Source organism: Perna viridis, chromosome 1 (genome assembly GCF_037379345.1).
Source record: "Perna viridis isolate PV_CMFRI_1.1 ecotype Kerala chromosome 1, ASM3737934v1, whole genome shotgun sequence".
Taxonomy (NCBI): domain Eukaryota; kingdom Metazoa; phylum Mollusca; class Bivalvia; order Mytilida; family Mytilidae; genus Perna; species Perna viridis.
The window spans coordinates 21,536,349-21,562,360 of record NC_142445.1 but is presented as its reverse complement, the minus strand read 5'-3'; the positions used below and the strand labels follow the sequence as shown (position 1 = coordinate 21,562,360).

Genomic DNA, 26,012 nt, shown 5'->3' with positions numbered 1-26,012 from the left:
TTGTCTTTTTTTTGTCATGTATGCAACAGACAAGTAACTAAAAACAATAACATTATGATTACTTACATTGAAAATAATTCCGTTTGTATTTCGGTTTATTTTCGAGATATTTGTAATGTCCAATAGAACTTTTAGTTAAAGCTATGCATACTTTACTTTAATAATTTCAAGGATGAAATTGAGATTTATAAATGGACTACAATTGTACAATACATAAAGAACTTTTTATGGGATACCAACTTTAGTGGATTCATGGTTCTACCAAATAACCGACTCGAATTGCAAAAGATACATGACAATTTAATTCCAAAACTGCGACCATGCTATGCTTTAGTGAATCCACAGATTCACAGTCCAAAAATTGATACTCGGGTATAAAATACATTCAAAGTATTTCGTAGTTTCATAAATAGCTATTATAAAACTCATACTTAAAATTAAAACAAGGAGTCATTGTTCTCTAATGCCCTGTGCGGCAATATATTTTTCGGAATTATCAGACATTCTCGGCTTCAACAAACTTCAAGCAATAATCAAGGATGGCACCAGCCTGTAAGTTGAAGATCGCGGTCTCATAGATACATTGAATGTAAACAGACTGATAGTAATCAAGTGTCTACCGGAGAATTTTTATTGGATTTCGGAGACTTTCTGTCCGACTTTTGAGATTTTTTCTCTGACTTTGGGTTGTTTTGTAATGCTATTGCTTCTTCTATTCCTTTTAAAGCCAAAACTAACGGGAAAATTCTGTGGTAGCGCTCTTCTTTTACATACTTCTTAACTGTAGTCTGTAAATAAAGACATATCTTAAACTAGACTGTATTTTCATTGTTATATTAAATTTGAAAAGTTATAACACAAGCAGTATCACTTAAATATTTATATATATAGGGTTTGTAAGTCTCGTTCTAGTTTCAGTTTCCCTTCCGGAATTTCCGGTGTAGAACGTATTGAAATCCGAAGACCGATATGCATTTTAGTGTGTACTTCCGGGAAATTCAAACGCTGCTTCACGATGCAAAATCTTCTATTTTATGCTATTCTAAACATTTTTATCTCTTAGAACTTGATAATTGTCATTTTTAATCAGTATTTTTACCCAAAAATGATACTTCGCTTTTAATATTGAACTCAATGCTATGTTAATGACGAATCTCCATACATTTGAATGGTAGACTAGGACCCATTCTTACGAAACCACGGAGTCACCTGACGAGACTTACCTACCCTATATACAAATATTCAAGCTATAAAATTGCAATTTTTGTTAGGACGTTTTCATATGCTTTTTTTTTATTTGCTCTGTATTTGTTTCGTTTTCATGTAATAATATTGGTGTTGCCAACTTTGGTATGGCAATTATATGTTAATATCTTTTTTTCAATGAGTGCATTCTCTCGACAATTAATTGATAAAAATACCTACTTCTATTTTATCATAGTCAGCTGGATACCTCTTGCAAGCTTTCATGATTTTGGTAACATGTTCACTGGCCTTATTGTCGCCCATTAGCCGAACGATTTGTCTGGAGAAAAAAATAGAAAATACTTTGGTAATCATTTTATGGCACGTCTCTTATCATTGAAAGATTTTTTACAACTCAATTGATAACATTTCATGACTACTTGGATTAAACCATTCACATATAGAAGCAACAAAGATAGGTGTTTTTACTATATTTTTGTACAAATATGGGTGTTTTTGGTATTTTAATATTTGAAAGGGTGACATATATATCACAGTAACACATACGCCTGATATTTGTTGGATTGTTTGGTGAGGTAATCTTGCTGGCTCACTGTATCTGCCATAGAATTGTGTGTGGTACTCATATCAGTAACTACTGTAAAAAAGATCATTTTGAAGGATATCAATAGTTAGTAAAGTAATAGATTTTTCCATATACAGACAATTCGGTTATTATTGCAATAGTATTATTACGAAAAATGTGACTAACTTAAATTCGCAATTATGAAAACTTGCGTTATGCAATGTTAAGCTTCATAATGTAGAATTTTTCACAAAACCATGAAAATAAACTAGATACAATGTTTTATAACTTATTTCATGCACTGACCTGAACTAGGTGGAAGGCCGCTATCATGTGAGTTAATCGGGGTATCTACAACATAACAATTTAAAAAAAATATATCATGCATTTTTTAAGTGAAGGTATACATTTTCTTGTCCAAAGTTTGAAATTTACATTGAGAAAAATTAATGATTTTGATAGTAAATTAATGATCTAAAAAGTATTAGAAATCTATCCTGGTGCGTTTTAATAATTCATCTTAACTGATTCATGAAAGTTTAATTGAAAAAAGATAGAAGAAATTAATTAAGGGCCTATTTAAGAACGGAATAAAAGAGAAAGTCTAATTCTTGTACAATCCTCTGTGTATTTTTTAGAATTAGAATAATGAATAATAATGAACAAAAAATGGTTTACTCTATTCCTTCTCACATGCTCATTCAACAGAAACAAAAGTTATGTTTGCAAAACTAAGAGCAAGCAAGCGTATGTTTATCTAAGTGCACTATTGTCATGCTAATAAAAAAATTACCATACCTGGTTTTTCGCGTCTTAAAACTTTTGAATCCATTTTTGTTGGAGTAACTGCAAATAAACAAAACAAATTTTTATTTAGTATTTGTAATAAAAAAAATGCAATATATTACAACAGTGACAGTAATGACGTCATAAACTAAAATAGCATTGTGACGTCATGATTTACGATCAATTTCACACTTGCGACTTTTTGTGAAACCGACGCCAGGCACAACAAATGCACCAAAAGTGAAACACATTTGCCCTTAAAAATAAATGTTTATCGTCTAAGCTTTTAATATCATCAGATTTACACCCTTTGAAAGTGTTTCTTTCTTTCTTTCTTAATCAGGTCCTTATTTTTGAATTTTGATTTACCGAGTATTTAAGACATAAACAGGAAGAAAAATGACTTATACAACTGCACATTAAGTTATTAGTATTTAATTTCTAATATCACATATAGTTACCTTTGGCAATAGAAATTGCCCTGTTAATTTCTTTTGAAGGGTGAGTTTTTACGTTTGTACAGGTGTGTTTAGAAATGGACTCGTGGACTTGTTTTGCAGTAGGTCTACTGGCTGATTCGTTCTGTAACATACACATAATGAATTTCTTTATATCCTCACAATAGCCTGCAGACTGCATTGGTGGAAGCTGGAAGAAAAAAAAATCATATTTTACGTGGACAAAAAAACACTATATACATACAAATGTAAATCCTTAAATCCTTTATGCGATAACAACTTTGGCTTGATTCAGTTACAATTTGTATCATGGACATTTTGACAACCAAAACGTTCTCGTCTATTCTAACTTAATTTCAAATTTTGAGGGCAAAACAACATTATTTTTTTAGACTAACTACTTAACATACCTGTCTGTTTTTCACCAATTTCTTTATTTGTTGGATATTATCTGCTTTGAATGCATAATCGCCAGTGCCCATTTCATAGCAAGTACAACCCAAACTCCATATATCTGTCTGTAAAATTAACAATTCATTTAAATCTAATTTGCATTTCCTTTAATTATTTTCTTCAATGAGATAACAAATTAGAAAAAGTAAGCTATTGCATTGTTTGGTAAAGCTTTTAATTATCACTCCATATATAATTCGGACATTGCCTATGTTATAGGTGATACGTGAAGTTGAAAACGATGCCTTTTAGTCTACATATGCTATATGAAACGGTAGTCCATCTAGTACTTAGTTCTGTGTTTTTTAGAAACCCGTGCATTCATCTCCAAATAAAATTTCAACCAAATCAAGAATGATTACTCTTGCAAAGTGTTAATTTCTACACAACCGAATGACAAAGTATATAAGACTGGTTATGTGGTCTGTTACTTTTTCTTAATTAGAAATAAATGTGAATTTAATGGGTTTTTGCATGCATGGATCATCTCCTGTCTGATTTTCATAAAGACTGCTACTTAAAAACAAACAAATAAAATCGGGAAAAAATTAACATGAAATCAAATGTACCTTTTCATCATACGGTAGGTTGGACAGCATTTCTGGGCTCATATACTGTGGACTTCCAATAAACAGGGACATTTTACCAGGGACTGCTATAGGAATTTCCCTAGATAATAAAAAGGTTTAATGATCTGTATCAAATTAATATCACAGAAATGTTCTTCAACTATCGATAAATCTTTCCAGTTTTCATCGAGTTTTACTTATTTCGAAAAAATATGTTCTATAACAACAAATGCTCTGCTAGTATAGATTAATTACATGTTTAAGACTAGAATGATTCAGCCTTTACCATGATGGCAAGCAACACCAACAGGGCAAACAACACACAGCCTAAACGGATAAAAAAAATTGTGTGGGTGTGCACAAAATTGCATATACAAAGACATTCAAACACTTCTATCAGACATGACATCTGTAAATAAAACCTCTCACGAATTCAATGTAGGTAATTTACAACGTAAAGACGAACAGTAATTTATAAATCAACCGTTAGCAATTCAGACTGTTGAAATAAACATAATTTTTTTTTTTCAAATTTGGAAAGTAAAAACCATTATAAAAATCCCCTGAACACACTTGAAAACACTTCAATTTCTTTTGTTGAATATAAAATTATTAAAAACGTGAACTTTAAAAAAGATGTTTTGACATTTGTTTATATGCACAACAAGTTAAGTAGTTTAGTGAAAATTAGATGGTCTGAAACACAAATAGGTGACTTCCCCAATCTTCGAGATGGCTATCTACCAAGGTCGTTTGCAACACGTTATATGGTTGTCATTCTTTTAAGTCGAGTATTCAGTAGGGCAACTAATGTTTAAAACACGGTAATGCTTTTTGTAGAAAAAAATGCTTTTATTAGGAGTTATGAGAAACGCAACATTCAAGCTTTGTATGGCGGCTTATATATTATAGTTTTAGATACCTATCATACCACTTTTCAATCCTGGAAAAAAGCCAAATTTGCACCTGTTAGAAGCTTGATGAAAGACATCCTCAATAATACAGGAGAAGTCTCATATTTAACGCATAATTACCTCGCCACTCCGAAATCTGCAATCTTGATTTCATTGTGACCCGTCAGCAGTATGTTTTTACTCTTGACGTCTCTATGGAGAACGTTTTTATTATGAAGAAACTGAAAAGAAAATGAAACCCATTTATTTTCTTGAATATAAATCATTACATCTTTTAATGTGATCCATTTCATACTGTTCATGTTTTCATTTGAAGATTTAAATTTAAATGATCTGCTCATTTCTTAAAATTTGAATACCAAAGATCGAGTAAACTTTACGCCATATTAACTCGGTGTATTTAAAATAAAACTATTGAAATGTTCTACGGACAATCGGTTGTTAAAACAATGTTCAATGTTGGCGTAATACACAAATTATGAAGTTAATATTGTTGGCCGAGGGTTACTATTGAACATACTTTGGCAACCTGTTTAAGTTAAGAATTCCTATTACAGCTGTTCAAAATGCACTATTCAAAAGATATCTAATAATTGTATTTAAGAAAATCTTGTTGTCGCACCAATCACTCAGTGCATTACAATAAGTACTAGGTGGTTCTTTCTTTATCAGACTGAATCTTGTTACATGATGTCTAAAATTCAAAGCCATTCTTTTTGTATTCAGAAAATAATATATTGTATTTGTTTACGCTGAACATCGTTAAATTTCTTTTCAAATAAACAAAAAGTTGCGAGCACGGAAACCTTCTATTAGGTCTCCCCGATTTCTAAAATTTATCGAAGTTAATCTTTAAGGATAATACTGTTTTAAATTCCGATATAATACAAATATACGCATTTTTTTCGTAAAACCCGTGACTAGGCTTGTCTTCTTGGTTGGAGTATTTTTATTTTAGGGTTTCGATGAAGTTTAAGGCACATGGATATATCTTTGTAAAATATTTAATTTATTATTTCTATTGGTATATCTTCATAGTCAAACGATAGTGAAAAATTATATAACACACATTTGCAGACCAAATTGCTTGTGGTTTTGTAAAAGTTTATGTCACACTGTAAATTATGGAACTCCAAATCTACTATAACTCAAATAATGGCAACTTAATTTAAAAAGAAAAAGGATAATAATAACACTCCTCTTCAAGTTTTTTAAAGATACACTGTGTGAGCGTCATGTAGTTTTCAGACGCGGATCCAAGGAAAGGCGTACCGGACGTACGCCCCCTAAAAGTGGGGGATTTTCATGATTTTTGATTTTTTGATTTTTACCATATCTACCCGCATAAGTTTTCTTGCCTAGCTTCACTCCCCTTCCACCTGAAATCCTGGATCCGCCGGGGCCCCAGAACTTGGGAGTACTAATTTAAAATATAGTCTACCTCTAAGCCAGCAGCCATCTGTCTGACGAAATCAACAAATATATACTCATTGACAACTTTGACTTGTCGAATGTAATCATATAAAGATCCACGTTCACAGTGTTCCATTACTATGTATGCACAGTCGTCATCACGGAAACATTCCACATACCGAACTATATTCGTGTGTTTGAACTTCTTTAGGTCAGACAAAATCTGAATTTCTCTGTCTAGTAGTTCCTGCTCACGCCGGTTGGCTTTGCTGATATTAATAACTTTGAGAGCATAATTTGTTGGCTGAAAACAATCGAATTGATTACATTGTATACTAGTTATACTAATGGAAAATACAGATACAATACAAGTACTGAATAGGAACTAAAACAAGTACTATCTTTAAAATTTTTGTTCTTTTTACTTATAAGTTTGTAAATTTCATTCAAGAAAATAACATATGGCACGCAATATCAATTTTTGATACAGTATTTTTTCGAACGCCACTAAGTAATCGGTATTTGGCCGATCGGGAAACAGAATTACGACCAGGTGACTTGCGTTTCCATAGAAGAGCATCCTTAAGGTCGAAGGGTAAAAAGCGAAACTATACCGACAGCGTCGGGAAAAGCTTGGAGTAAAAAGAATACCTTTGCTTTATCTTATTCATATTAACTAGAGTATAATACCTAAAGTATCATATTTCGTAAAGGAGTATAACAGTTGAAATTAACAGTGCAAAAAATGCTTGATATTACAAATAAATAAAACTAGTCACGAAAAAGTAGGAAAGTCGCGGAAGCGTGTTGCTACCGTAAATTTCAAAGGAATAGCTAAACCTTTTTCCGAGTTTTCGAACGATTAACAATACTCATATTTTCATATCATCTTAAAGGACAAAACATGCATCCCGACTCTGTAAATCCGTAATTTTTTTTAAATCCTGGTTTTGTTTCGATGAAATATTTGTGATTTAATTAAATAAAAATGAACCATAAACGTGACCAACAAAATAAAGCCTAAACAGCAAGCTGGTTCAATATTATGTTACTAGTAAGAAGCTACTCAATTACGCAAACAACGATTTTATACAGATGTGCATTGGTACGTTTCGTATTATTTCATTCAATTATTTACTTTACAATTAATCAGGCCACAGAAGATTAAGCTCAAGGATATCATATATAACAGAAGGTAGAAGTTGTTTAGCTTTTTAAAAAACTTCCATACAATACAACAAAAATGATGGTCATAAATGTAAAGAGCTGTCGCCGCACTGCCATTTCCAAACTAGAAAGATTAGTATGGACCAAATCCACAAAAAAATCGATCGAGGGCTTTCAATCGATTTTATCACTCATTCTGCTAATCTGCATTGTAAAATATACGTATTTCGTTTTAATTTTGGTTTAAAAAAATAATTATCTTGTGTTCGGGTTCCTTCCATTCAATCCAAATGCCGATTTGAGAAATCCGAATGTTTACATACGCATTTTACTTGAAAGTAACAGTGGATAGATATGACTTTTTTTTTAATCGACACCAACTTTTATTCGTAGGAATTTTCCAATATCATAAGGATAAACCAAAGAATAAGAATGTAATGCATATTTTAAAGCCACAGACGCAAGAAAAATGTCAGATTAACCTTCAAGTTTTCACGTCTACTAGAATTGCCCCTACAAAGGTAGTCATTTAATTTATATCAAACGGATTCCCACGAAGCGTCCTACTTTAAATCACAAATAATACATCACGAACAGCAGTATATATGTAGACAAATACAATAGGAACTTTGTTTTTAAATTTTATATTGGCATACAAAGGGAGGTATAGACCTAAATTGCACTGACGTTAGCGTGTCATTAGTTTTAACAATCTATTTTAATAGTTCCATGGTCGAAGTCCATAGAAGGGGCCTAACATTCATTACTTTACAACAGAAAACAGAAAATGTTTAATATTACATGCGAGTCAGTTACCCATAAATTAATAGAGCCTATTAATGGCTGACTAGTATTTAATTGACGCTACCTAGATCGAGCCCATTCGTTAACTGATACTTAAAGTTATGTTAGATTTCAATACACCAAAGCATTTATTCTTTCATATTTTGCATAATGTTTACATTGTATTAAAATAGTAATTGACTGGTGTTTTTTTTCGGGCACATTTATCTAAAAAAAAAATGATTAGATTCTTTTCTTGAAAACTCGAACGACGTGTGCCCGTTTGCACACTGATAGTTACTCAGCATCAACACAAAATGAATTGTACTTGCTAAAAAATCAATAACAAGAGCTTACCTGATAGGTCCCAGATGTCTGAGGAGCCTGGTCGCTTCTTGTCGCCAAATAAACTTGACCAAATGTTCCTTTACCAATGTTTTTCTGTATAATAAAGTCGCCACACTTCTTTCCAGTCATTTCTGCCATTTTCAGTTGTCTTTGCACTGACATTTGGTTTGACAATGATGGCACAGTTCCAAATTGTTAAGTTTACGTAGAAAAAGAACTTCCTGATTGTATTAATAGAACTACCTAGGTAGGTAACATTTAAATTGTAAAATATCATTTCTATAAATATCGATTGCGTTAAAATATTTTATTTTTTTATATAGTTTTTAATTGAAATATCGATAATAACTGACATAGATTTGCCATGAGGAAATTTTCAGCAATTTTGAAATTCTTTCGACCGACATTTAAACTGGAACTTAAAGGGATATAACCAGAAAGGCAATAAAGAATAGAGAATATAACTAAAGAAGAGATTATAATAACTTAAATATTTTTAAAATCCGTTAGATTAATCTTATAGCTTCATAAGCACAGTTGCTGATAATATAGAAACTTAAACGAGGCCTGAAAGTCAACACAATAGTTCGTCAAAACAATGTCAAAACATGCCATTTGATCCTGCAAAATAAAAATACGAGAAAATGTGCACCCCAATTATCTTATATTCTGCAAATGTATAATGGTATCAGTTCAATCTAAATTTGATGTTAAGGGACAACAGTAAACACATGCCTTGCACATTTATACTGTGGAAGTTCTTCGCTTTCAAGAATTAATCTTCATCAAGGCATGGTGCTTGCAGTCTGCCACAGGTTCCATAAACTGTCCCCAAAACATTTGGATAACCAGCTATCTCGTAGAACCCTCCCCCCTTCTGTGTTTGTTCTACACATTGATGCTTGATGAAATCGTCGGTCTTCCTACATAATGACTTGCAGAAAGCTTCCTGGTGCATAAAATCTACGGGCAATCATGACTCGCTGTTCTACAGATGAGTGGTTTCCATTTTGATTTTAACACGTTGTTAAGATACTTAATCGACCTATTTGGTATGATTAAATTTATAGCAAAGAGTAACGACTTAACTGTCGCTCGTTATTTTGAACAACACTTAACGAACTCGTTGTTTTAACGACAAATTTAATGCCAAGTTGGCCTAAACATGTTTTGAACAACTGGGCCCAGAATGGCTAAATTATTCAGGTGAATTAATAAAATAATTCCTGTGTTCTATGAACTAAGCAAAAGCAAGTTATATATATATACACACATATAAAATTAAAATGAGCAACTATGACTTTACTTAAAACTGGGAACATGGAACACTTACACTGGCAGTCTCATCCATTAGCAGGTAGAGAAATAAAAAAAACGTTGAAGTAATCAATACAAAAATATATATTAACTTATAAAAGTTATAAAATAAAAGTTTCAATGCCATCGAAAATGCACGAAAGGCGTTGATAAAACAATAAGTACGGAAATGTAATACAAGACACAAGAAATAGCAGGTCACTCTTAAAAGGGTAAGCATTTAGAACAAACGAACAAAAATCAATATGAATTTAAAATTCAAATTGAAATTGAAACGACTTTCTGCTTTATTAACTTACATTGTATTTAAGAACAAAATATCAGCAGGCAAAGAATTAGCTACAATCCAAACTATTTTGTGGGTTAATATACATTAATCAAATGAACTGAGGAAACAGTGTTCTTTGAAGCCATAGAATTCATTTCCTTTTGGACTTCACAGTTACAGGAAATATAATAATGAATCCAACAGCCAGGAATTATTACAGAGATTCTAGAGACCCAAGAAAGAACTACCCAACAGCAGCTAAAGATGTCCACCTACAATTACTGGCAAAGCTGAGTAATTTGATTGACCCATCTGTAAATAGAGTTCAGTACGAAGCCATTATCAAAAGACTCACTCCGTACATGGTATCTGTTCTTTCAAGGAAGAACAAAAATTTCATAGACATATTTGAATCCTTGGAATTGATTCACTTTATTGAGATTGGTAAATATGGGCCGTTGAAAAAAGTTTTGAGAGAATTTGATCAGAGATACGTTCAGATCGTGGAGACGGCTGAGGAGGAAATAAGGATGATAATGAAGTCACACAGACAACCAAAACAACCTGTTTGTAAGTTCAAGATTTTAAAAATGTATATTCCAAAATAGATAATTAAGAGGTCTTCACCATTTTGACCATAGGAAAGAAATTCTAAGATCAAGAATTTTTATTAAGGGAATTTTCAAACGAGTACTAGATCCTATTTGCCCTAATGCCCAAAATCCTATAACAGATTGACGTGTCACACTGGCGACTCTTACCGGATTTTGCTCACCTGGAATGTGGCGGGTGCCGTTAGATAGCAGGGCATGCTTATATATCCCCGAAGTACCAATTGTCACTCCCGTTTTTTAAGGAATTCATATTGAAAGTGCTTTAGTTGTGTGTGTGTGTGTGTGTGTGTGTGTGTGTGTGTGTGTTTCTCTTATCTTCAGTTTTTTTCTTAAATGTAATTGCATTTTATTCTGTAACTAGATTGTGGATGTATATCGTATCTGTTTCCCATTTTTACATTTGACCACGCACTCGGATTCTGATGACTGTATTTTCCTTCTATTTAAGTGTATTCCGTGTATCTTTGCCGATATAAATAGTTCTTGCGTCGCGTATCAATTAAGCTGTAAGTAATTGTTTTCGATTGCAGACAACAGACCACGCAATTCTGAAGACAGCTTCCTGTCAACAGTATCAGAAGAGGCTAGTCAGAAATGGGTTGGAAGAGTACCTCGAAAAACAAAAAGCAGAATTCTTACAGAAGTGGACTTAGAAAATTTCAGCGAGGCCATAAATGCTACAAAGATGGAGGTGGTCAGAACAGCTTTCTGGTTGAATTCGAGAGAGATGGATCAAATCACACAAGAAGCTCGTGGGAGTTTATCTGAAGCAAGATTTCTTGTTCTTCTGAAATGGCAAGAAAAGAACGGGGGTAGGGTCTGCGTTAACGACATAATCAATAGACTTTCTGAAGCACAAGAACTTGACATGCTTTCTATAGACGTAGTTAAAGCTAGAAGTGCAATAGAAAATATAAATTTAGAGATGAAACAAAAGAGACAAGTTTAATATCATGTTTCAGTGGCGGATCCAGGGGGCGGGTGGGGAAGCCCCCCCCCCCCATTAGAAAATTGAAATTTTTAAAAATTATTGAAACATTGTTTAAGATACCCTCAGAATGCAGGATTTGAGGTTTAATATTTCGAAATTTTCTTGGGGGAGCATGCCCCCAAAACCTCTAGCAAATTCAGATCACTTCGTGATCCTGTCAAGAATTTTTTTTGTGCCCCTCTTCGCTAAAACTCGGGATCCGCCACTGTGTTAACTGCAAGGAATCGTACTACTGAACAATGGTTCTAGTCATGTACTACATTGTAGACAAATAGTACCGGTTAGTTGAACTACAACTAATCAATGAGACGCTCATTACAAACAAAACAGAAATTAAGTTCAGATTCATATTCTCTGTTCATATGTGCAATGTCATACCAAAAATTAATTTCACAAATACTAGTATCTGTACTTGTATCCCATGCCTAGATATTGAAAGAGTAATCGAGGGAACCAAGATTCTAGCGGAAATCAGAAGAATGTAATCCAGGGACAAAGACCAGACATGGAAAACAAACACACACAACAAAGAACACAAAATAAACAAAATAATACATGCAAAGTAACAGAAGTAAATGAGCAACTCGGACTCCACTGAAAACTGGGAGCATGGAACAGGTGCACCGGTAGGGTAAGCGTCCTCAGCTTTTCTAGAATCACCCGCCGAGTTGCTCATAAAAAGTCAAGTCCAGGGTAGATGAAAGAGAAAAGGTTAGCTATGACACGTTGAACAAGTCAGTTTCCATGGTGCAGGTGGATAACCTGTAATGATCTAAATTAATAACTCGATTTTTTCCATCTTATAAATGACATGGACAAGATATGTAAAGCACACATTGTCGATCATGCACCGATGTCACTAGTGTCTTAATACAGTAAGATTCTTGCCACGTTCAGATCGGAAAAAATATCTTATCAAGAACGACGTCACTTTTGAAAGAATGTCATTTCCGACAAAAAGAAACAGGACTAATATTTACATTTAAATGCAAATGCTTTCTTGTATTATTTATTTATACTTTTACTTCTTTGTTGAAAGTTCTGCATAATCAGAGGCGTATCCAGAGATTCTCAAAAGAGGGGGTCACCTGACTGGCCTAAGTGCCCCCCCTCCGCCCTTTCATGACTCTGTGATTTCTTACATAAATATGATTTAAAAAAAAACAAAATTCAGGTAGAAAGTAATTGGTATAGTTGACAGATATTAATTGGACCATACAAGATTTCACTTGCATATTTCTTATCATATGGTATGAATTCAAAGGATTTGATCATCAAAATAGTTCTGAAGTATTTTATTTTAATTATCAGAACAAAGATTATTTTTTCCTATTGCCAAGCTATAGAAAATTGGCCAAAATAATTCAAAATGCCTGAAATCAATTATTCCGTCTTTAAACAAGAAAAGTGGAGATGATTGAGTCATTCTTATATACCCAAACTTTGTTTACAGGGGTATAATGAACATACCTGTCAAGAACAGGTTGTGTTGTGGTATACAAATGTTTGTCTGTTATAAATGAACATACCTGTCAAGAACAGGTTGTGTTGTGGTATACAAATGTTTGTCTGTTATAAAGATATTGCATTCTAACTTGAAAACACTAATAAACAGTATTTCAAACTTCAAGCACAATTGTTTGTTATGATCTTATGGTCTGTATTTTTTGGAGTAAATTCTGTTTTAGTTTCAGAGTTGTGGGACTTAAGCTAAGAAGGGGTGTCAAGATTTTATTTGTTGTGCTATATCTTGAAAATGTTTTATTGGATTTACAAACTATGGTTGTTCGTTATTTTGTTTGAAAGTTTGTATTCTTTTTGGTGATCTTTTTATATTTTTTTTCTGGAGTTATTGAATGGTAACAAGCTAAAAAGGGATGTTTTTCACATGATACATCTTGAGAAAGCCCTATTTTAATTGCTTTAAATTATATAATGTATTAGCTATAATGATCTAAAGGTCTGTATACATTTTAGTAAATATAAAAACATTATTTCAGAGTATTTGAACTTTTCTTTAAAAAGAGTGAGTGGTTTTACACGTTGTACTGTACTTTGAAGATGCCCTATCTAAAATTACTTCAAACTACAGAGTAATAAGTTATGATAATTCCAAGGTCTGTGTACTATTTGATCATGGATTTTTTTTGTTTACTACTTATCGTAGTTGTTCAGTTTGTTTCTGGGTGGGGATGGGCATATCATGTGCTCATTGAGCAGCTGTTCATTATTCATTATTTCATGTAACTATATTTTTATTTTTACTTTGACACATATAGCAATAAAATAATAATCAGCTGCTGTCAAGATGATCTAAATTTAACTGTTTAAATTGTACTTCTTGTTCAAACCACTTTGCTAAGGTAAGCATTTGTTGATCTTTAAAGTTTTGTCCAATGAATTGTAATCCAATAGGAAGACCCTCAGCTGATAAACCAGCTGGGACTGATATTGCTGGAATACCTGAAGCAAAAAGCAAAAAAATATGTATTTCGTACTTTTATCATTTTATTTTCATTTATCCTACATATACACAGTTTATGTTAAAACCACTGTGACAGTGTCAACTGCACACAAAATAACATTAAAATTATAAATTACAAAAAATTAACAACATGTATCAAACAATCTACGGGTAACAATAGGAAGACAACATTTACTAATATGTGTGCACAATTCTGACATTGTTCTGTTACCATGGATTTTATTACTTTTGTTGCTGTGGCTTTACTATTTACTATTTTTATAGAGGGTATACAATGGTGTATTTTTTGCATTTCACCATTTCTGTTCCTTTCTATTCTTAAGGTAAATAGAACAGGTTTTATTTTCTACTGTGTTGATTGAGTTACTCATTATAAGGTCAGGGATCTATCTTTGAATAATTAAAGATATCTAATATCTAAGACTCTAACCTCCCATTTTTTATGCAAATGCTTTGAAAGACTGAATTTTTCCTTGAGTTGACATTTTGATTTTAATTAAATTGATCTAGAACCTACTATTCTTTGAAGGCAATCTAATCCATGGTTAGAACACCCTATATGAAGTGTTAGAATGAGTGCAGCATCTGTGTGTGTATTATAATAAAGAAAAAACAAGCAACCTTACAGTTAACAAAAATAAAAATGAAAGGGACAAAACTCTATTTTTACCAAATTTGATTGAACTGAAATTTGAATTTGATCAGTAATTCATGTAAGTACAACCATAAAACAAATATCAAGTCAATACACCAAACCAATACCACAAAGAAAAGAAAACTAACAATACAAAATGAACCATAAAACTATAGGGTATGTAGGTCTCGTCTTGTGACCCCGTGATTTCACGCGAATGGGTCCTAGTCTACCATTCAAAAGCATGTGGATTTTTTATTTAGAGAGCGTAGAATTCAGTGTTAAGGGCAAAACATCTTTTTGTGTAAAAAAACATCGATAAAAATGACAAATACATATTTCTACATGATAAAGGTATTAAGAAAAAGCAATAGAAGATTTTGAAACAGCGTTTCAAGCACCCGGAAGTAAACAATAAAATGCAGATCAGCCTTCGGTTGTCAATACCTTCTACATCGGAAATTCCAGCAAAGAAAATGAAACTAAAACGAGACTTACATACCCTATACCCGGGAGTTCATTTCATTTTTTACTGGTTTTCAAACATAACTAGTTGATGTGTTTTTCATGTGAAATTCATATGACTTCCACCTGCATTGAACAAATCAAATTTGTAACAGACTTCAAATTAAATTTATGTGAATCTAGTCCTCAAATGAATTTCATGTGAACTTGAACAAGAAATTGTGTTGAGTGAATTTCACATGAATCAGATAAATTTTTAATTCTGAACTTAACATGAATCAGATGAATTTCATGTTAAGTTCATGCATAGCTCAATTCTAATACCTGCTTATTTAGAGGGGTAATAACACTTAAAAAAAAAGGAATAGCTGATATGTTATATACATGTATTAACACTGTACACACCTGCCATATTTACTGGTTGGGTCAAGACATCTTGTTCCTCAGTATTGGTTCTGTTGTCCTTCTCTGTAAACCATTTGTGTGATGGTGCTGTCGTCAAAGTTGTTGGGGTCAACAACACATCAATACCAGAAGCAAACACTTTCTTGAAGTCATCAGCAATAAGTCTTCTTACTTTCATTGCTTTAGCAAAATACTTATCATAATTTCTAAAATTGTTACACAAATGCAATCATTAATAATAAGCCAAGTTAAAAATATTGTAACAAACAGCTTATCATGGTCAAAATAAATACCAATACATTTTTCCTAAAATAACCATGACCTGGAACACAAACAGTGACTGAGACACCAGACCCAGACAATAGTTTACTCTCTTCTTATAGAATCTTGGAGTAAAGTATAACTGCCTTTAATACATAATTAAGATAATTAACTGCCTTCAAAAACATATTCTCTGGTGTATTATTCGAGCAATCTTCCTAATCAGACTTAATTTTCTTTTTTATTGGTATTATGACTTACAGATCAGTCTTATTGTATTCAAACTATAGTAAATATCTCACTGTCTAAGTAAGAAGTAGTTGCCAGCCAGTATCCGTCCACGGACTGCATCATTAAATCCTTCATGTCTAGACACTGCATAAAGCTCCTCTGTGGAATCCTCTATCGATCCCCTGTGACCTAGAACATTAAGTAAGAAATAAAGTTTGGATTTGCACATCAGTAATTTGAAATATTTTCATGATGTACTAATTTTCACCATTTTTCTAACTGGAAATAAGGTGTAAAGTTGCGTCCTTGAAATCATTCTTCAGACATTTTTTTTGTGTAATGAAATAATCACATTTAGAATGTAAACATGTATAACAGTAGGGAGGTAGGATCCAGTCCCCTGCTGAATGCAGTTCAGCATTTTTCCAAAAGAAAACATTTTGTGAACTCAAACAATATCACACATCAGTATATCATCACCATGGAAACAAAGCAGACAGGAACCAAATCATTTCTTGCATATCTCAATATTATGCATTTCCTTTACAAAAAGCCATTCAGGGCTTAGGTAGAGTTGAACTGACTGACTTTTTCGTAAATAATAATTCCCCTTGGAACATCAGAAAAATTCCCTTTTCAGCATGCACATCTCTCATATAACGTACTTCTTTTGAATCAAGTTTTATGAAAATTCCAGAGGAGAAATAAAAGAAGCAAAAGCAAAAAAAAAAGAAACGATAGATTTACAGACTGTCTGATTGCCTGCTGAAACTTTTTTTTATAAAAACAAGTAACTACCTTTATATTTTGTACAAATACAAATTAGCCAGAATATTTGTTCTTGTACCTTTCATGAATACTTAATTCAGACTGTAAGTTAAAACTGCACATTTTTAAGTGAGCCTTACCAAACTCAACACCATCATATCTGGCCATATTAGAAGCAACCTCACAGGCATTAAGGATATTATAACAGATAATGGAGTACTGTGTGTGTGGTAGTGATACTTGGGTGACCTTTGCCCCTGCTTTCTCAAACATGTCTGCTGCCTTCATCCATGATTGATGAAATTCTGGAGAAAGACCTGGAGCATAATATTCCTATAATATCAAACAAACAGAAATAATTCAAGTTGGCTTTTTAAGAAAAATCTGCAACAAGCAAAGTTTTTCTTTTTCAATATAAGTGCTCATTTATTAAAGTCTCCAGAAACTACTGTAGTGAAAACAATGTCCTTCCTCAACAAAACAGCAAATGAGTTATTGCCCATTGTAAACACAAATGACAACTACTTTCATCTCTTTTAAATCTATTTATAAGCATTTATTCTTTTTGGAAGTTTACATCAGAGTGCTCATTACATTTCACAGAGTATTTAATCACCTTTTGTATAGCTTACATATTCCAACTCTGTAAAAAATCTTTTTTTTTTCAGGAATCAGAACAAAAGATACGATAATATTTGTAAAAATAATATCTTTTCAAAATTATCAGAAATTCATTACCTTTGGTATTCCTACATGAAAATCTTTGACGGAAACATTATCAGGCAATGTAAAAGATTTAAACTCATCTGTAACTGTTGTGGAGTCCTGGATATCATGTCCTGCTATTGCATCTGGAATTCAAATAAAAAAAATCTTAATATAAGATGATGTGGATACCTAAGTCAGCATGAAACAACATGCATTTTCACATGTTGTCAGGCTAGGTATATTTTCATTTTAAGTTTACAATTTCTATCAATGGTTACCTCTGACTGTTTCCCTCTTTTGTGGTGGATGCTTTTTTCATCAAATGCTCATCATTTCAATGGCAACAAATTGTGCTCCTCTACTTGATGACCTAATCCTCTAATCTTATGAGGATGACTTAATAGCTGATCCAAAAAAAGGAACATTGTTTAGTTAGATCCTTTAATCTCAGTTTCCACAATAAATATGAGGTATTATCATTAAAAATCCTATTTTCGGGGATTTTATACATCATATCTACCCCTAACAACTTGAGATAAAGGATACTACAGACACTGTGAAGTCAGTCTCATATCTTCACCTACATTTAGAGGTCGATGGTAAAGGAAAACTATTGACCAAACTGTACGACGAATGCGATGACTTTTCATTCCGTATTGTCAACTTTTCTTTCATCTTTGGTAACATCCCTTCAGCACCTGCATATGGAGTTTACATATCACAACTCATGTGTTATGCCATAAATATAATATTTATTAATCCCACCAAATTGGGCCATCCGTACAAGACCCAATAGGGTAGTCAAGGATGTTAAAAACCCTCTCAGTCAGTCTGCCAGAGTTTGTCGAAACTGCAGACTTTTTGTATTGCGCTAGACTTCTAGCAATTAGGCTTCTGGAGCAGGGTTATGTTGCTACAAGATTGAAATCATCACTACAGAAGTTTTATGGTTGTCATCATGAACTTGTTGATCGTTACTGTGTATCCATCTGTGCCATGAAAACTGATTTGTTCAACGTGTCATAGTTATCCTTTCCACTTTTGTCTACCCTGGACTTGACTTTTTATGGGCAACTCGGCCAGTGTTTCTAGAAAAACAGAGGACACTTACCCTACTGGTGCACCTGATCAATGCTCCCAGTTTTTAGTGGAGTCTGGGTTGTTCATTTACTTTTGTTACTTTATATGTACTACTTCGGTTATTTTATATTCATTGTTGTGTGTGTCTGTTTTGCATATCTGGTCTTTGTCCCTGAATTACAATCTTTTGATATCCGCTGAAATCTTGGTTCCGTTGATTACTCCTTGCAGAGTTGTCTCTTTTAAACAGCCTTCCATTCACAACTCAAAAAGGTGAAGATGCAAACCGAATTTCAAATCATTCAGATGGATTGAGAGATGAGCAAAGCAACCAGTCAATAGTTATAGGTTTCAAATCATTTAACACCAAAATCAAAAATAAGAAAATATTGACAAGCACAAAGGAGGGGCCTTCACGATTAAACTTCTACCGAAAAATTATGATTTAAAAAAAAAAAAAAACAATTTTGTTCTCTAAAACAACAACAAAAAAGACAAGATAAATTTGTCAAATAAGCAGGCAAATAAAAACAAGAAATAGTAAGTATAAACCTACTAAAGAGTATACTGGCATCATCTACTGTTTTACTGAAGATAGCTGGCACATCCATAGAGTTAACTAGAGGAATCAGTCCATGCCTTGACAACATGCCATAGGTAGGTTTATACCCAACAATACCACAATATGATGCTGGATTTCTTGTGGAACCTCCTGTATCTGATCCTAATGCACTAGAATAAGTAGGTTCAGTAAAGTGTGTATACAAAGTTATTTTGTTATTAGGAGATAGGAATGATACATATGGACAATTACATTAATGTGTTTGAAATCTGAACTTAAGTTTTGTCATAAAATCTTGTCCAAGTTTCTTATTTCAAATATGTAGATTTACAAAACAGTAAAACTAGACGAAAATGTATTTCTAGCACAACTTAATTATACACAGTTAAAAGTTTGAGCATAGAAAACCCCTACTTAAAAATAACTCCTGTACATTAAATATGATATTTATAGTTATATGTATTTTTAAAACATGACCTGTATTTTATGTTTCACGTTGTTGTGTTAGAGACTTAAAAGATTTGGTTGAGATATACTTTTGTCCAAAAAAGTCATAAACTTCCAATTTGAAAATGCCACATAAATACATCACAATCAAACAATTTGAAAATATTTGGTTGAAGGGCTCTCTTTGAATCATTGAAAATCATTAGTGAGACAAATAGAGACAATTGAATTGAGAGTCCAGCTTTGTGGCTAATGTATGCAAACAAATCTAAAGGAAGCAAATTCACAACTATTATCAAAAGACTTACCCAAAGCATGTTCCTGATGCCACAGCAACAGCACTGCCACCAGAGCTACCTCCAGTTATATACCAAGACTCTGTTGATGTATGGTAACTTCTGAGGTCCACTTGTTCTGATGATTCATTTTCCTGGTCTTTTCTGTAATGATTAGTGAAGTTATACCTCCATGGATTCTTGACTGGGCCATATAAACTGTCCACTGAACCTGATCTGTTTGGAATACAGAGATATGTAAATACATATACTATGAAACCTGTTTATGCCAAATCTATTTTGGAATGAAGGTTTTGTTAATTGAAAGTAGGTGTTTGGTACACATATGTTCAAATACACAGAGAAATAAAGGAGGCAGACTTGTATCAATCTCATGTAAGCATCAAAGTAACTTGGACTGATTTCATTCTGTTCCAAATGAAAACTTGATAAACTTTGGTGAAATTAAATATGATGCAAACATATCACTGATTTCAAGACTTATGTCCCTTACTCTAGGTCTACCTCCTTAAAAGATATGTGTTTCAGACATTTTTATTGATTAATTGAGGTTCAGTAAGATGGGATTCACTGTATAATTGCTAAGCTCTTAATTATAATTAACAGTGCATTTGCATCTACACATACAAACATTAAAATGTGCTATCTTAAAACTCAACATGGCATTTTTCTTTGTCATCCTAATGCACTTTGAGACTTAAGGTATACTAAAAAAGGTTGGTACAATCATTCACTAGTAATTGTGAAGTTTTGCCAAATCAAATGAAGTATGTCTATACACTTGATCATTTTTTTCTTAATCTTTGTGTAAAAAGTTTAATGAAAAATTGAAAAAAAAATTATTTTTACAGTGCATTCTGATCCATTTTTTTCAATTTCTATACTTTATCTGTATGTCAATAAATCTAAAACAGTTATAAATAATTTGTTAGTATCTTTGGAAAACATATAAAATTGAGTTATTTATAATAGATGCATCCAGATGGTAAATAATCACTTGATACTATTATGAAAGGTTTCAAGAAAGGGTAAAAATTATTTCTTGTAGAAACTAGCTTACCCCATGGCAAACTCATCCATGTTAGTTTTACCCAGTAGACATGCACCTTCATCCTGTAATTTCTGTACTACTGTAGCCGTGTAAGGAGGAATATAGTTCTGTAACATCCGACTACAACAAGATGTCCTAATACCAGCTGTACAGAAATTGTCTTTCACAGCCACAGGTATACCCTCTAATTTCCTCCATTTCATAGGCTTACCTATTCAAAACAAAAGCAGTAAAAGCTTTAAGTACCATTCTGTGTAAGAATCAGGCAATGGGTGGCACATCATAATTCTCAATTTGGTCTTTTTTGCCTCCAATATATTCAATACATCTAGAAAACAACTGAAGTACTATAATTTAACTTACTTACTGTTTTGGTCCTCATATTTGTTGATACAAGTAATCATTCTTGTTTAGTACATGTATGCTCAAATCTATTACTTAAAAGAGTTCAGAGGTCAACAGTAACATCTTAATTTTCAATTAAAATTTAACCATTGCATTTGAATATGTTTTGTATTAGATAGAATCATGACACATGACAACTGATAAACCAAGAATATAGTACTGGGTTACCATGAATTTTCTTCTAACATAAGACAACCTGAAACATGTACAAGTAATATGCTCAATTCCACACAAACATGAGTGATCATGTGTTCCAAAAAAAGAAACCCAATTTATGATGACTCAAACAAATTTTAAATTACTTCCAATCTCAGTGTAAGCAAAAGACCACTGATAAAAATTCCAATACTAATATGGAACATTTAAAGTTTTAGAATATAGTCCTACTCTTTTGTTTTTGTCTTCTTAAGTCGACTTCAGTTGCTGAATGTCTGCATGCATCATGAGTTTCAGAAATAAATGCATTTAACTGCTTAGTTTTCCCTAGTCTTTCTATACATTTATCACATAGCTCTTTAGCAGTAATACTTCCTTCCCTTATCTTGTGGACAGCCTGAAATAAATCATAAACCCATTTCTAGCATCTTGTCATGAATTTTAAATTTGCTGTCTAGATCTTTATATCAATTTTAATACTTTTGGTTCACCACAAAACCAAGTACTACATGTAAAAGTAGTAAACAAATGATGAATGAATATGTACCTAGAATGCCTTCCCACAAAATAGGCTAGTTCTAGACTTCTTTTATCTTGGTTAAGAAAGTACAACATTAAAATGAGTTCCCCACTACATCATATGCCTCTGCACAGTTAACAGTTAAAGACAAAGCTGTACAGAACTATATACAAGAGGATTAGAGATTTAGATAAAACTATATAGGAAAAAATGCAACATATTTTTTTCATATGTTTTTAAAACAACTGAAAAACATATGTTTTTTTACAAATTACAAGTAATTAATTCATGAAAAAAAAACATGTAATTAAAAATCATTCAGTATTTAAGTTTTCAGTAGGGTTTAACATGTGAAAAGTTTATGTTTTTTTTAAAGATTTTGGGAAAATATATGATTTAATGTATTTTTAAAAGCAAAAAATTACATTTTTACAATACTAAAACATATGTTGCAATTTTTTTCTGTGATGCTGGTGACAAATACAAATGTAATGTAATACATGTGTGCCTTTTGGGGGGTTGAATAGATTCAACACTGTAATTCGATTTGACATTTAACATATTACAACATAACTATAATATAGTTCATTTTTCATATAATTCATCCAAACTACTTTTGTAAAAATATCCTTAAAATGTAGCAGTTAAGATGCATAATTTGATAACCTACAATATTCTGATGACATTAAAAAAATGGCACACTAGATCTAAACCATTTCATTAAATAATTCATTCATTCATCGTTTTAAAAAAGAAAGGATTCTTTTGTATTGTTTTACATACAAGGTTTAAAACAAGAAAAGTAACATAACTAGAGAAGGTTTTATGATAATGATTCAATTGGTCTGGCGTATGGACCAAGGACCTTTTACTTTTATTACAGTTTTTTTTACTGTTACATTCTTTTAAATACAAAATTATCTTATCTACTGATCCAAGGCACTGGGTAGGTTTACAATAAAAATGTAATCCAAACATTACAGTAACATCCTGGACTTGAGTTAAGGAAAGAAAAAAATTGCAATAAGAGAACTGGAAAAAATCACTTCAAACAATCAAATGTAAACTTGAAAACTGGAAAACCAAGACCATTTCAGAAACGTATGTATCACCAATATGATAATGATGTTACAGGCAATTGAAATGGAAAGAGAAACATAAATAAATGTTCATAACATTGAACAACAATTTGAAAACTGAGAAATGCACGCCATTAAAAATCTATCTGAATATTGGACAACATTGGGAAGCACAAAAAATGGACCATAAGAGTAAAATTGAAAATTTACCACCAAATACTACCGTAGCTTTTACTAATGGTTCATGCAAGGGGAACCCTGGACCCTGCAGATCAGGGATTATTTGTTATATGAACAGGAAACAATTCAATATCCATCTCAAATAGAAGATCCATCCTACTTGCAGAACTTGTCACTGTAATTGTACTGGAGAAAGTTGACAACTACATATACCTCTCAATGAACCAAATCAACAAATTATCAGACACTCAGTCATCTGTTGGCATAATCACTCTAAATTGGAATTCGTAAAATAAAAGATAACCAGTTCATGAAATCAAAACAAGAAAAAAGAAATTGGAGGGTAAAGGCATTCTGGTAAAAATATTAACTGGGTCAGTGTCATGCATATATCCATGGCAACATAGTGGCAGACTGACTACCACAGAAGCTGCCAAAGATGCAGAAAAAGCAACCAAACATCAACAGTTATAACCAAAGAAAATATTATTCATGCCACTAGTTTATTGATTCCACTCAAATGGCAGAAGCAATAGGACATGAGTGACATGGGGAGGAAATATCATCACCCTAAGGTCAAATACGAAAGAAAATTAGACCATCAAACTAAATAGCACTTTATTTCATGAAATGAACTCAAAATAGGATACTCGAAGCTAAATGGATATCAACATTAGATTAATAGGCATGTGGAGGATAACAAATACACTAGTGGTGACATTGAAACATTGGAACTATACTAATGTCAATGTAATAAATATGATATGGAAAGAGAAAAAATGAGGCATTTCATACACTGTACATTTCAAAACAGAATTCTCACACTTCAATCAATCAAATTTATTTAGGCAACATCAATCATAATAACAATATAAAAAAGATATCAGCAATTTAAAAACTGTCTTTATGCAATGCACATTATCATATATAAAAATATATACATGAAAAGGAAACTCTTCAAAAATAAATTGGTTGCCTGGGATAACCCGTAATGCTGTATAAGCTTTTTATAACTTAAGATATGGACACCATACTTAGTATCGATGCAGGTGAAGATATTCTATTCACTCTGTGTGGTTACATTGATGAGACACACAGATTCGGTTCATTTAATCTTTTTTTTTCGACAGCGCCAACCTTCTATAGTACAAGAGTAAAAATACATCAGTGTTTACATAAATACAAATGCACAACTGAGAAGTACAAATGTACATATAGGATTATCTGTGTCACATTGACGCTTTTTGAAGATTGAATATAATCCTGGAAAGGTAACACATGGTTGATGAAGTTGCTGGTGGCAGATCCTTTTATATCAGAATTTTCATTTATTATGAAACTTTTAATGTTGTACATAGAAAAAAAAAGTTCTATCTTTTTTTGCGTTTGTCTACCCTGGACTTGACTTTTTATGAGCAACTCGGCGGGTGTTTCTAGAAAAGCAGAGGACACTTACGCTACTGGTACACCTGGTCCATGCTCCCAGTTTTTAGTGGAGTCTGAGTTGCTCATTCGCTTTTGTTACTTTGTATGTATGATTTTAGTTACTCTATGTTCTTTGTTGTGCATGTCTGTTTTCCATGTCTGGTCTTTGTCCCTGGATTGCATTCTTTTGATTACCGCTATAACCTTGGTTCCCTTGATTACTCTTTGCAGATTACTAATATGAATTCAAGTTAACTTGTAATAAAGATCTAAATATCACATTTTTATTTTTTTTCTGGCAGGCTATGAAGACATGATGTAGCAGTTTTTGCATGCAAAGTGATTAATTTTGATGGATTTTCTTTAAATGACCATTTGCATTTCCAATGGCAAGTATAGACATATGATTGGGCTGCCAAATCAGAAAACAGCATGGACACTGAATCAAAAAATGGAATAGCCTATCCAATGCCATATTTAAATGTACATACAGGATTTTTATAATCACATCTGCATCACTAGATCAATAACATAAAATTGGCCGTTAACCAGGTTTCATGTTAAACAGTGAAAGAACTACTGAACGACCAACAATATATATTTTGTATTATATGGTTGTTACAGTGAACAATTAATCTGGATCATATCCCGGATTATTTAAATTACAACGGTACAAATAATCAATGGAAATATATCAAGGCGTATAGTCCGCTTGCAAACAGTCTCTCCTAGTTTTAATACGGCACATACAAGTGTCACAATTTTGCAAAAAAAGTTATGATGATTTTAAGTCAAAGCAAGCAAAAAACTATCCAAAACTACAATAAAAGAATTGATACATGCATGAAATGTGTGCCTACCTCCTTCAATGTTAGAGACAACATTTCAAAACACTGTCAACACCAATTTCTCAGAATGTGTACTCTGCTGGATTCTGAGAACGTGAAATCCAGCCAATGGGAGATAACTTTGAACTTCCGGTTTCGCGTGAACCCAGAAGTA

The 26,012-nt window shown here is 32.5% G+C and overlaps 3 protein-coding genes and 1 long non-coding RNA gene across 5 annotated transcripts; 2 read left to right on the top strand and 2 right to left on the bottom strand.

The window, feature by feature from the left end:
* LOC148627765 (uncharacterized) lies at positions 1 to 8,883 on the bottom strand. The gene is made up of 11 exons (XM_088578337.1): positions 8,672 to 8,883; positions 6,393 to 6,668; positions 5,072 to 5,172; positions 4,038 to 4,137; positions 3,426 to 3,533; positions 3,019 to 3,205; positions 2,570 to 2,617; positions 2,078 to 2,122; positions 1,753 to 1,843; positions 1,426 to 1,525; positions 1 to 788 (listed from the first exon to the last, which is right to left on the bottom strand). The coding sequence occupies exons 1-11, from the start codon at positions 8,822 to 8,824 to the stop codon at positions 609 to 611; spliced, it is 1,389 nt and encodes a 462-aa protein (XP_088434463.1). The 5' UTR covers positions 8,825 to 8,883; the 3' UTR covers positions 1 to 608.
* On the top strand, positions 8,831 to 11,930 carry LOC148627764 (uncharacterized). 2 transcript variants are annotated; one of them, XM_088578359.1, is made up of 3 exons: positions 8,831 to 8,909; positions 10,422 to 10,817; positions 11,392 to 11,930. In XM_088578359.1, the coding sequence occupies exons 2-3, from the start codon at positions 10,439 to 10,441 to the stop codon at positions 11,808 to 11,810; spliced, it is 798 nt and encodes a 265-aa protein (XP_088434485.1). In that variant the 5' UTR covers positions 8,831 to 8,909; positions 10,422 to 10,438; the 3' UTR covers positions 11,811 to 11,930. The 2 variants fall into 2 exon arrangements, with proteins under 2 accessions (XP_088434485.1, XP_088434476.1); XM_088578350.1 differs by lacking the exon at positions 8,831 to 8,909 and having other exon boundaries at positions 10,307 to 10,817.
* A 1,334-nt stretch (positions 11,931 to 13,264) lies between these two features.
* Positions 13,265 to 13,482, top strand: LOC148627763 (uncharacterized). Its single transcript, XR_015921500.1, has 2 exons — positions 13,265 to 13,335; positions 13,395 to 13,482. It is a non-coding gene; the product is annotated as an uncharacterized LOC148627763 (long non-coding RNA).
* A 607-nt stretch (positions 13,483 to 14,089) lies between these two features.
* Positions 14,090 to 25,992, bottom strand: LOC148627762 (glutamyl-tRNA(Gln) amidotransferase subunit A, mitochondrial-like). The gene is made up of 10 exons (XM_088578309.1): positions 25,871 to 25,992; positions 22,038 to 22,203; positions 21,255 to 21,456; positions 20,207 to 20,410; positions 19,446 to 19,621; positions 17,840 to 17,952; positions 17,242 to 17,434; positions 16,405 to 16,522; positions 15,842 to 16,047; positions 14,090 to 14,315 (listed from the first exon to the last, which is right to left on the bottom strand). The coding sequence occupies exons 1-10, from the start codon at positions 25,892 to 25,894 to the stop codon at positions 14,146 to 14,148; spliced, it is 1,572 nt and encodes a 523-aa protein (XP_088434435.1). The 5' UTR covers positions 25,895 to 25,992; the 3' UTR covers positions 14,090 to 14,145.
* Between the last annotated feature and the right edge of the window lie 20 nt (positions 25,993 to 26,012).

Coding starts and splice junctions, on each gene's coding strand:
- LOC148627765 (XM_088578337.1), bottom strand. CDS start 8,824: ATGTCAGTGCAAAGACAACTGAAAATGGCAGAAATGACTGGAAAGAAG. Junction 3,206..3,425: donor AATTGGTGAAAAACAGACAG/GTATGTTAAGTA, acceptor TTTTTCTTCCAG/CTTCCACCAATGCAGTCTGC. Junction 2,123..2,569: donor TTTAAGACGCGAAAAACCAG/GTATGGTAATTT, acceptor GTTATGTTGTAG/ATACCCCGATTAACTCACAT.
- LOC148627762 (XM_088578309.1), bottom strand. CDS start 25,894: ATGTTGTCTCTAACATTGAAGGAG. Junction 19,622..20,206: donor GCATCAGGAACATGCTTTGG/GTAAGTCTTTTG, acceptor TACTTATTCTAG/TGCATTAGGATCAGATACAG. Junction 16,523..17,241: donor ATATGATGGTGTTGAGTTTG/GTAAGGCTCACT, acceptor TTAATGTTCTAG/GTCACAGGGGATCGATAGAG.
- LOC148627764 (XM_088578359.1), top strand. CDS start 10,439: ATGAATCCAACAGCCAGGAATTATTACAGAGATTCTAGAGACCCAAGA. Junction 10,818..11,391: donor ACAACCAAAACAACCTGTTT/GTAAGTTCAAGA, acceptor TTTCGATTGCAG/ACAACAGACCACGCAATTCT.